At 38.9% G+C, this 11,323-nt stretch overlaps 3 protein-coding genes across 3 annotated transcripts; 2 read left to right on the top strand and 1 right to left on the bottom strand.

The window, feature by feature from the left end:
* Nucleotides 1–308: 308 nt before the first annotated feature.
* Nucleotides 309–5,104, bottom strand: LOC113709481 (polyadenylate-binding protein RBP45). Its single transcript, XM_027232254.2, has 7 exons — nucleotides 4,555–5,104; nucleotides 3,227–3,695; nucleotides 1,545–1,600; nucleotides 1,338–1,468; nucleotides 1,161–1,257; nucleotides 887–1,063; nucleotides 309–622 (listed from the first exon to the last, which is right to left on the bottom strand). The coding sequence occupies exons 1-7, from the start codon at nucleotides 4,888–4,890 to the stop codon at nucleotides 620–622; spliced, it is 1,269 nt and encodes a 422-aa protein (XP_027088055.1). The 5' UTR covers nucleotides 4,891–5,104; the 3' UTR covers nucleotides 309–619.
* Nucleotides 5,105–6,248: 1,144 nt separating this feature from the next.
* LOC113710544 (uncharacterized) lies at nucleotides 6,249–9,067 on the top strand. The gene has a single exon (XM_027233607.2). It carries the CDS (start codon nucleotides 6,899–6,901, stop codon nucleotides 8,789–8,791), a length of 1,893 nt encoding a protein of 630 aa, XP_027089408.1. The 5' UTR covers nucleotides 6,249–6,898; the 3' UTR covers nucleotides 8,792–9,067.
* A 417-nt stretch (nucleotides 9,068–9,484) lies between these two features.
* On the top strand, nucleotides 9,485–10,775 carry LOC113710545 (15.4 kDa class V heat shock protein). The gene is made up of 2 exons (XM_027233608.2): nucleotides 9,485–10,074; nucleotides 10,242–10,775. The coding sequence occupies exons 1-2, from the start codon at nucleotides 9,933–9,935 to the stop codon at nucleotides 10,511–10,513; spliced, it is 414 nt and encodes a 137-aa protein (XP_027089409.1). The 5' UTR covers nucleotides 9,485–9,932; the 3' UTR covers nucleotides 10,514–10,775.
* The last annotated feature ends 548 nt before the right edge of the window (nucleotides 10,776–11,323 follow it).

The following is an 11,323-nucleotide window of genomic DNA, read 5'->3' as shown; positions in this document are numbered from 1 at the left end:
TCCCATTTTTTTCAAAGCAAACTTTCAATCTTTTACTTTATCACTCCACGAAATAAGAGGAGCGTCTATTATCAACTTTTGTTTGAAATCGTGACCTTCATATTCTTGGTTGAGGGAGTACAAGAAAAGCCTTGGTATAAGTCAAATGAAACAGAGATTTTCACTCTCGATCGAGACTTCGCTTAAACAAGACTCGACCTACTTTGGTTTTATCCAGGTTTGATATATAGTATTTGCCAGTTCAGGGTTCACCGGGGTAATTAATTTCAGAACAGGACAGCAAAATCTATACGGCAATCAAGAGCACATAACTCAAACCAGGCACGGGTCGAAAATAGAGTTAAAAGTTGAACAATAAACCAATCCAAACGTATAAACACATGCATGCAGCTTGCACTACAGAGCCAAATTGTTAGACCAATTTATAAACCGGAAATGGGGAAAAAAAAATGGAGTACACAGCCAAAGGATGCCTCTGGCAGAACACGACTCATATTTAGCCCAGTCTATGATATCCAGCTACACTACACTGCATAACTCCCACAACTGCGCAGCCTCTCTTGTCAAGAAATGGTCCAAATTACCAAGAAGATTTCCATCACCATCTCTTTCCAGCAAATCACTGCAAAATAATTGGCACCGGTCATTTCCTACACCAGATCAAACCAAGAGCCCCCAAAAAAGAAAAAGAAAAAAGAAGAAGCGAGAAACGTATCCCTAAGGGAACCACCACCCGTCTCGGGGCAGGGAGGGATAAAGGTCCCGGGTAAACAGATGCTTCCTTTATGAAAATAGTTGTAGTTTTCTGATGTAAATAAGGGTAAAAGAAAAAGTTCTGCTTTATAGTTCTCATTCTATCTTTTTGAAAAATTAGCAGAAAGAAAACCTGAGGTTGCTGCATCATCTGCGGCTGCTGTTGTGTCTGTGGCGGGTAATTCCCATACCCAGGGTACCCTCCGTAGTACATGTTTGGGTCCTGGGCTGCTGGAGCATACCCATAGGTTTCATATCCAGAAGCATAGCCATAGTAGCCACTATTCCATTGGCTTGCATCCACTTGAGGCTGAATAGTTAAACAGAATATACATGTCGTATTTCAGCATCACAGAACATTGGAATAAAACATGGTAAAAGCAGGCAGCTCATTAAACATGAAGAACCTGTTTGTTTGAAGGACTACGGCCCCATGAAAGTCGAATGTTTTGGCCACCCAGTTGGGTTCCATTCAACAAACGCAGAGCTTCCTCAGCACAGCTTCTGTTGCAATGAATGCAAAGAACATTTAGAACATTGTTTACCGCATCTCTTCTCCATTGGTGATATTTCAAATCATTTACCTATCAGCGAATTGAACAAAACCACATCTCTTTCCTACTGGTATCTTCACATGAAGTAACTGCCCATAGTTCCCAAAAACCTGCCTCAGATGTTCGTCTGTGACGTTGGAGTCCAAGTTCCCAACAAACAACTGCAATTATAATTACTCAATGGTGAGCAAATACTTCTCAGAAAAGCAGATATATCATATCACACAATATACTAACTGTTGTATTAGATGGATCATCCTCATTCGGAGTTCCTTGAGTACCCTGATATGAAGCTGCAAAATTAAAAGCAAATATGAGGGTAACAGGGAAAATAACAAATTCACTTGCCGCCCAGAATATACACGATGACCTGTTTACAACATCAAACTAGACAAAAAAATTGGCAAACAACAAACTGACAAGTAGAAGACCTCTGACAAACAAGCTCCAAGACAATCATATCAGAAGAATGAAGAACACAGATTTGCACATCAAATGACCAGACATCTAGGACACTCATTAATGGGCAATATAAAAAGTACGTGAGATGAAAATGAAATTGCAAATATTATTTGCTCCAGTGCAATGATAGTAATGTAACACGAAGATTAAAGAAAGGGCAAATAGAAAATGGAAAAGAATAATCCAGCTAAGATCTTTTTGGTTTTCTTTTCTAGAATGGAAAAATAGACTGCATAAAGCTTCCACGTCCAGTGTAAAATAACATCATGATGAATAGGTTCTTCCGCCAACAAGTCCAAATATGCAAAACCAAATTGATTCTTAAGAGCTACATAGATCAACAGCAGTGAGGAAGTCTAACTTATAAACAATAACAAAGAAGAGGTTACATACACACAGAAACACTCAACATTTAACTAAATTATCTTCCATTCAGACTTGATAATAAGACACAATTTCAGGATAGTTCGCTTTTCCCCCATTGCAAAGAGAAGTTCATATGGAAGCAAAGCTTATTGCAAGAAAGGGAAAGGTCAAGTGGATAAAAGCAAATTGAACATAAATGGATTGACCGAACCACTACATCCACCTACTCCTCAAAAAGCTATTAACAAGAACAAGACCACGTCAAAAACTGAAAGCATACCGACTAGGCAAAGTTTCAAGACCTGACCCAGTGATTTCTGTGATAGCTCAATGAAGCGCTCTGATGGTGACACAGGTAAATAAAACTAATGGATGGGTATTAGGAGTAAACTAAACAAAACCAAATTGAACTGCAGTAAGGAATTTGTAGAGGGAGATTAATACTTGGCTTTCATAAATAAGAAAATGACAGTACTAAAATATGAAAAGTGGCTGGAAATTAAAGGAAAGTAACTTGGCTGAACGGTAAGTAAGCAAACTGAATTGAAGAAGAGAATCGAAAAATTGTAGTAAAGTAACTCCAAGAGGAACCGAAATAAAGACAAAATTAACGACATCAATATAAAACTGACCTACGCCAGACCACGCACTAAAAGGGTTATCATTCGGCTGAAATTAGCTCCAGGCCCCTAAATGATAGAGCCTCCTGACACCCTGCTTTGAGACAACCGGAGTTTTATAAGATTTTGCAAGTTCCAATTTTACATCCGAATATGTTTAAAGTACGCGAAGGAAATGAGGTTTTAAACTGGCGATTATCTTCAAGAATTCAAGCGCTAAGTGAAAGAAAGGAATCTCAACAGCAGACTTAATCAAGTGAGATCAAAAGAAAGCAACATCTCCAAGTAACTAAAATCCAGCCCCAGTCAACAAAAAACTCAATAAGCAAAGCCAATCATACAGAATGAGACCTGCAAAATTCCTCCAAGTATAAAGCAGTATCAAACCATAAATCTCAAATCAACATCCATTCACTAATTGTTCTGGCAAAAATGTAGCCATCAGAATTACGAGATGAAAGTTAAACATACCTTTTGTCTGGCCACCCATAGTTTTCTTGTTAGCAGCTGGACCAATTCTCATGGGCCTTGTTGAACAAAACTTTCCATTCATCTCAGTCATAGCATGCAATTGTTCACTTTCATCTCCAAACCTTACAAATCCATAACCCTTTGTACGCCCTGTAATCCTATCAGTTACAACTTTTGCACCCTTGATTGAATTATAGTGGGCCCTGAATGTCTCTTGAAGCATATAATCAGTAACGTCAGCTGCCAAGTCCCCAACGAAAATTGTGTAATCAGGAGAATCATCTGAACGCTTTTCACCTGCACCCATAGATGCCCAGTTCAATCTAAAGTGTTGCTCGACATTTGGCATCAAGGTTCCATTATATGCCTGTAGGTTCCGCTCCGCACCAGCATGACTCACAAACTCAATGAATCCGTAACCCTCTGACTGACCCGTTTGCTTGTTGCGAATAACTTTAGCTGACAAAACCTGAGTATCAAACAGCAATTATTAAAGGCACATTCCCACGAAAGGAAATAAACATGGCAGGAATAGCAGCTAGATGCAAGAATCAAAAACAAAGAACAAATCCAACACTGTGTTGCAAAGCTTCTAAGTTTTTCAAAAGTATCTGTAACTCAGCGAGAATGTCACTTTTCACTAGCAAAACATGACCGAGTAGATAATATGCATCAAAAGAAGCACTTCAAACAATGGTCCTCAGCAAAAACGCACAAGGAAAAAAGAAAAGCACCAACTTTTCATGCAAAAAGTAGATTAATTCAAAAAAATAATAAATATTTTCATTTTTCAGCTTGAAACCTTAAAAAAAAAACGACATCATGAATTCCACATTGCACCTAAGCTTCGTAAATCATATTCACATTATACAACCCTACCAACAACGAAAATTCCACCCACGATCATTATTCACAAAAAAAAAACTCCTATCTCCATGGCACGTCGCCGCATGAAAAGGAAACCCAATTCCCTTTACAAGCTAACCACATTATGTAACATGTATAAACACATCCAGAATCATCCTTACAACTCAGACTGAAGGCCCTCCTTGTTAACCCCCTTCAAACATATAAATAAACAAGCTAAAGTACAAATATATTCTGGATGCCCAATTTTAAAGATAACCATTTGCTTTTCAAGTGAAAATTTCGGATACACCTATAGATAGCTCAATCCAAAATTTACCCTTTCCATTCATAGCCAAAAACAAATCTTCTAAATTCCCCTATGAAACCCTATTCATTAATGGCGATGAAACAAGATATAAGAAAGTAAATCATAAATTATATGTCAAAAGAAAAAAAAAGAAAACTTTATATATACAGACCTCGCCGGTCTGGGAGAAGCAAGTGAGAAGGTACTGCTCGTCCATCCAGTACTGCAGATCTCCGATCCAGAGGCTGCGGATCCCGTCGGAAGCATTGGGATCGGCACCAACCGCGGCAGCAGAGGCGGCGTACTGCTGCGGTGGCTGCTGCTGCTGAGGCGGAGGCTGCTGATAATAATAAGCAGGCAGCTGCTGCTGCTGTGGCGGCGGGACCTGATACTGCGGCTGCGGAGGTTGCTGCTGCGGGGCCATCCACTGCTGCGGAGGTGGTGGTTGTTGTTGGTATTGTTGCTGCTGCTGTGGTGGCGGAACCATAGTGGCGGCCGGTTGCATCATGGTTAATTTCTAGGAAAGGAAGGAAAAAGCCCTAGATTTGAGATGGATTTGGTAAAAAGAGAGAGGAGAAGTGATTAGGGCCAAAAAGGGGAGGAAACCCTAGCGGTAGCGGGGGAATATAATGTACCTGGGAAGGGTAGGGGGGAGGACTTGTGGTGTAAAATAAATAAGCCAGGAGGATGAGAGGGGAAAGATATTTAGGACGCGTGGATTTGGGTCCATCCGATGAATGGCCAGATGATTTCTACTCGGATTAGGAGACTGAATGCCCATAGCCATACTCCGCCCTGTTTTGGGTCGGTATCTCTACGGTAAGAATTTTTTTGAGGTTTTGTTAAAAAAATATATTATAGTAATTTGATGTATGTTAAAAAAAAAATTATAAAATATGTTCACAGAAAATATAAAATTTTTTACTTGAAAAATTGCAACCCATAAGATTTATTTGCACGGACAAAGATAGAGAAAAATAAAATCATTTTTTTAAATTTGTTTTCCCTCTTATCCTTCAAGTTAATGGCAGACAATCTTATTACTAGAGGTATATGTCCGTTTGGATACCATAATTCGAAAAAAATTCAAATATTAATCTGCTTGCATTATAAAAATAATTTTGAACTATTTTTTCATTTCATATACATTATGTCACAAAATAATTCAAATAATCTCTTATCCAAGGTTTTCGAATGGTAGCGTGTTTGAATTGGAGATTATTTGGAAAAATCTTTTGGATTAATAGCTTAACACTTTGAATGATGTCACACGTGTATAGCAATTTGCATAATATGATATGTGTCAAATAAAAATAGTTAGAATGATTTGAAAAAAAATAATTGAAACACATTTTCATGATACAAAAAAAAAATTTGGCAAAAGTTATAAGACTAGCTATCGAGGCACACTCAATGCAAGTGCAACTTGTCAAAAAAATATTTTGTGTAACATGCAATAAAAAAAGTGTATTATACAAAAATATGTACAATTGGAAGTGAAAAAACCATTGGTAAGGGAGAAACGAGAAAATTGGAAAGGATAGTTTTTGTTGAATAGGATTCATGTGTCAATTTTTTTTTTTTTTTTTTTTATCAAAGGACAAATTCCTTATATAGATTCATGTGTCAGCTGACAATAGAAATAAGAGTTAATGGATTATATAGATAAAAATAAATTTGAAAATATACAAAGTTAACACCAAGTTAATTACTTACATAGGCTTTATTATTGTAATATCTATAAAATGCCGTTTACAGTTGTTCTTTCTGTGCAACAAGCTATCCGGATTGAGTAACTGCTTATTCCTTGGCCACCTGATTTGTAGAGATTGGATTCGTGTTACCCAAAACTCCCATTCAGAGAAAAATAGAAAACCCCGGCGTATAAAAACTGGACTGAAAAAAATGTAGACTACCCAAAAACTGGGCCAAAAGAGAACCAAAAACTGCAAGAGACCCAAAACTAGAGCCCATTTGAGATTTTCAAATTTGACCCAAAATGTTGAAACTCCAGACTCCATGTTGACTACCTAGATGTTCTTTGAATCACTTCAGACTTTCACTCTTCAGCTTTGAATAGTTCGGTTCAGGCAGCAAAATGGAAATGCAGAGCAGAGGCATGGAGCTGGTACGAACACGAACTCAAGGTCTTTATCAACAACTATTTATTCAGCAGTACATACTATTTACAAATTGAATTGCGCATACACGAGATTAGCTTTTGATCCATGCTTTTATCAGTGGCTTAATTCAAGAAATCGTGTGATCCCTCATTCAGAAATGCTTCAATAGCTTTCATTATAGTTGAAGTGAGTAAAGATCACTTCTTTCTTGTATGTAATTTGTGGGTTGGCTGTTTCGAGGCAAAATATCATTGAAAGGGGTAGTCTTGAACCAGTTGGAAATTCTGATAGAACTGATATGCCCGAGTTAAATTGCTAGACTTGGAGGTCTAAATTGTTTGTGGGTTTTCAAGAAGTTTGGTCGATCGGTTCTGCGGGTGTGGGGAAGTTACTATGGATGTGCATTTGAAGAATTTGTTTACTAGATATCAAGAACAATTTGGGTGTGGCCCAGGACTTGGTCCTGGATCAGGAACATGTTTGTTGAAGGTGGATGGCATTACTCCACCTTTTATTAAGTCTCTGTACAGAACCGCCGCTGCTTTGTACAGGACTGATCCATGGAAGTGGTTGCGCCCAGAGCATTTGTTTGGTATAAAGGTGGGGAAGGATTCAGACTGGTCTAGCAGAAAACAGCCATTTCCTTGTGTTCAGTTTATTGGTGGGAATGGTGGGGATATAGGGATTTACATGTTCAGGGCTCATGATGATGCAAAAAAAATGACTGCTTCTAGGGAGACTATTCGAGTTCCAAACACTGAGCTTTTGAGGGTGACTTATGAGCTGGAGTCAATCATGTTCCCTTCAAATAAGAGAATGATAAAGTCATTAGCTTTGGAGGTCTCGGGGACTGATCGATTTCCGGTTATTGACGTTGTTCGCTGCACGTCATCTGTTGAACTTCAGTTCAGAAATCCTACTCTTGAAGAGCTTAAGTTTGCGTATGCTGTTTTAAGAGCCATTCCTTTAGTGCATCCTCTCCTTAGGCAAGATTATGATGCAGCACCAAAGTGGTCTCGAATGATGTACTTTGAATCATTTATTGAAACAGTTGATGTCCAATGGCCCCTGGAAATGGCAAGAGGGAATGATCTTGTTGCTGTTACAGTTTCACACCCTCCTGGCCACAGGTATGAGGAACAGAATAGCTCAACGGCCAGCTCAACTCCTACCAAGCTCTCAGAACCATCTAAGGAGGAGACTTTAGTTGATATGGACTCAGTGGGCAGCTTCAGACTGTGCATGATGTGTGAGAAAGAGATTAGTGGTGAGCAATCAATTTGTTGTGGCCGCTGTGGTGCAATAGTGTATTGTAGTTCTCTCTGCCAGCATCAAGACTGGAATGTTGCACATAAGGATACATGCGCTCTGTGCAAGGCCATGATGGAAAGAGAAGAAGAGCTGGCCATGACAATTTTTATGTTCAATTGTTCAGCGGAACAACCATGTAAATGGCTTGAATCGTTGGGTGTACACCAGAAAGGCATGTGGAAAAGAAAGTGTAATTGCTTTTCCCGCTGGTTCTATGGCTTACTTCCTATTGAAGGTGACCTTCGTGATTCATGGGGTGACCTGGACGACGATCAATATCCTCATGATTCACCCATTGATGATTATACAAGGGACGGTTTGTCAAGCGTAATCCTCCTTTCTGGTTGGTCTGAGTATTACAACCTTCGGTCTTTGCCCTTGTCAAGCCCTGTTGCTGACATTCTCTCTCATCCATTGACAGTATACTACGCATTAACTGCTCTTAGTGTCAGTTCCAAAAACCTTTTACTGAAAGGCAAAGAGGTGATTGTTCACTACCTTGGACCTAAAGGGGAGTTGGATTGGATGCCAGCGTTTGCGGAGATCGGTCATCTGCTCAATGGTCTGGGCAGTATACAGATGTTTATGATTGGCCCTGAAGTACCAACAAATTTATCTGGGACAACATCTGGAGTAAGCAGCAGAGTCAGGATCAATTTTGTAAGAGGTATTTATCAAGAGGAAGTTGCTTACCTTCCTAGTCCGCAAGTTATCTTGGCTTTAAATTGTGAGTTGGAGACCAATGCAAGTTGGGTTGGAGCACTTGACTTGATAAATTTGAGGGAACATCCAGCCTTCTTCTCTTGTCAGTCTGAGATTTCAAGCTCAAGTGCCAAACAAGTTCTTCGTAGTGCAGGCTTGCATATTAGCTATCCTATGACACCAAATCCTTTCAGGTCTCCAGTTAGGAATTATGGGCCTTCTAGCAATTTTCCATCCTATAGCAATGGTTTTCTGCTAGGAGTAAATACCTGATCCACAATTTATCAGAGAGTACTAACCTGGAATTATGGTTTTGCTGTCATGCCGCAACTTAATAAATTCTTGTGGAAGAGAAACACTGATGAGTAATCTAATCACGTTTAGGACATGTACTGATTTGTTGTTATAATTTTTCTATTTTTGGCTGTTTTTGCTTGGCCGCAGCTGCTGTATTTAATCAACGTTGCAGCCAATTATTCATCTCAGCAAGATCTTGTCCTTTGTGTAGTTAATATGTTGTTGAAGCTCGAAACACCAGTAGTTCTTGGAGCTGATTGCTTCTAATAATGTCCTTATCGTGGTCATGCCGAAAGCGCTTTTAGATTTCACTTTTACTCATCATCATCATCACTCAGCTTTCACTGGCTAAAATTTTCAAGATATGTACTGTACCTTTAAATGATTCAATACCCTGCAAACAGGCAGACACAAAGAACAGATATTCTTTCTTTACAAACAAACATTAAAAACCAAAAAGAAATTTTTTTTTTTCACAAACATCAAAACTCATCAAAATATATAATTCCCAGTAATTTTGGAAATTCTGGTGCAGCCAATTTCACCAAGCTACAATAGTAGTATGCTTAGCAGTTAGCAGCACATCATTTAGATGCTTGGCAACTTGTAGTCGTCTTTTTTGACCAATCCAGTCTTGCACATCTGAGAACTCCTTTTCGGCACCGCAACCACTTGCTCAAGTAGCCATTACAGAATGCAAGCACCAATGCAGCAGAGCACCATAAACTGTATCGGAGCATCATCTGATATTTCTTGGCTAAAGATTTTTTGGTCCCACGAACGTAAACCACTTGCCTATCTTTTTCAATGGATCTTATAGAGGGGGATGGAGACGCCCCTTAGAAACCTTTATCAGTTGTCTAGTCATAGCTAGTGCAGAATCCCGCAATCGGTTAGTACACCTCACATGGGCTTTCCAATTTCCCAAGATACATGTTTTTCAGGAGCCAATCATTTTCTACTTCCACCTTTAAAGTTTGAAGCTCGCCACCCCTTTTGCCTATAAATGGCTAAGGCAAACCTCATTTCCAACCCCTGAATCAACCAACAGCATCCGAAGTCATCAGAGATACCAACTTTTCTAATTTTCTCTCATCCCTTTTCAAAGAAAACGATTATGGAGTACTCAACATTTGATCCTTCAACCTGGAATTCTAACTTAACAGAGTCTCTTCTCTATCCCTATCACTTTATCCCTGAAAATTATGTCCACTGGACTGAAACTCCAGAGTCTCACATTTACTCAGCTGATCTTCCAGGTAACGATCTAGAGATACTTTACTACTACTAAAATATCTCAGACTCTTTGGCCTAGAACCTTTGTTCTAGTTTTCTTTAGTTATTGCATAAAAAGTTTTTCTTTTTTTTTTGTTTGGTCGAAACTGATTTTCATTTTCTTGAATGGATGATGATATATGAGATACAGGGGTTAAGAAAGAGCAGATAAGAGTGGAAGTTGAAGACTCCAGATACCTGATTATAAGAACTGAGGCTGCTACCGGTGAATCAACTGAGCCAGCCAAGAATTTCATAAGGAAATTCCGGCTGCCAGAAAGGGTTGACATCAGCGGAATATCAGCTGGCTATGAGAATGGAGTCTTGACAGTTGAAGTACCAAAATCTTTTGTGAGGAGGGGATTCTTTATTGAACCATCTGATATGCCTGAAAGAATGCATGTTCTTGCAAGGGCAGCTTAAATTTGGATGCATGATTAGCTTCCCAGTTATTAGGTTGAGGGATGCTTAGATTGATTTGAAGATTGTGGTCCATGAATTTTTATGCAGACCAATTTTATGAAATCTATTAGAGCATAAATGGGGTCTTATGTTTTAGCACAGAGTCCATATTATTTGGTTCATGAAACCTGGAAAAGGTTCTGTAATGTTTATATTGGTTACTCAAGCACATACTCGGGTGCTTTGCTATGCTTATTTCAATAAAGATTCATCTTTTCCACCATTTGCAATCTCAATCTTGTGCAGATTTTGGACAACTTAAAAGGCCAAAAAAAAAAAAAAAAAAAGATGAAAAACAACTCTAAGGTCTCAAACTTGGAAGATTTCATGACTTGGATTGCAGTTTTATACTTTTATTGACGTGTAGCAAGTATAACAATGCAGCTGTTACAAGCAAAGTTGCTCATCCAAATTTTCAGAGACTACTTTAATGTTGTGTTATTTTTTTCTTGGAACCAGTCAGACAGACGTGGGAACTTGGCGTCCCTTTTATTTTCTTGTCAGGGAGTGTTTGATTGGTGGATTGGAAGTGGGAAAGATTTGATCAAGTGCCAGGTTGCATCACCAAACAAACCCTTAGTCAGACAGGTTGATATTTTTGGGACCTAGGAATCTGAATCTGAAAAGTTAAATTTTGCGGCCGGCAACGTAATTGGACCAGACTACCACGCTAACCAATGCTGGGTGATGGGTCTACTTTAGTAGTAACTGCGTAACTTGTCATGTAGTTTGGTACAGACGCAGACTCCGTACAAAAGTATCTGCTACATT

The sequence above is a fragment of the Coffea arabica genome, chromosome 9e (assembly GCF_036785885.1).
Source record: "Coffea arabica cultivar ET-39 chromosome 9e, Coffea Arabica ET-39 HiFi, whole genome shotgun sequence".
Taxonomy (NCBI): Eukaryota; Viridiplantae; Streptophyta; class Magnoliopsida; order Gentianales; family Rubiaceae; genus Coffea; species Coffea arabica.
Note: the sequence above shows the minus strand (reverse complement) of the source record. Positions and strands in the feature narration are given on the sequence as shown.

What these genes read in the sequence shown, in the direction of transcription:
- LOC113709481 (XM_027232254.2), bottom strand. Translation starts at nt 4,890, where the DNA reads ATGATGCAACCGGCCGCCACTATGGTTCCGCCACCACAGCAGCAGCAA. An exon ending in TATGGGTGGCCAGACAAAAG is followed by an intron (nt 1,601 to 3,226) that starts GTATGTTTAACT and finishes TTAATTTTGCAG; the next exon opens with CTTCATATCAGGGTACTCAA. An exon ending in TTTGTTCAATTCGCTGATAG is followed by an intron (nt 1,258 to 1,337) that starts GTAAATGATTTG and finishes TCATTGCAACAG; the next exon opens with AAGCTGTGCTGAGGAAGCTC.
- LOC113710544 (XM_027233607.2), top strand. Translation starts at nt 6,899, where the DNA reads ATGGATGTGCATTTGAAGAATTTGTTTACTAGATATCAAGAACAATTT.
- LOC113710545 (XM_027233608.2), top strand. Translation starts at nt 9,933, where the DNA reads ATGGAGTACTCAACATTTGATCCTTCAACCTGGAATTCTAACTTAACA. An exon ending in TTACTCAGCTGATCTTCCAG is followed by an intron (nt 10,075 to 10,241) that starts GTAACGATCTAG and finishes TATGAGATACAG; the next exon opens with GGGTTAAGAAAGAGCAGATA.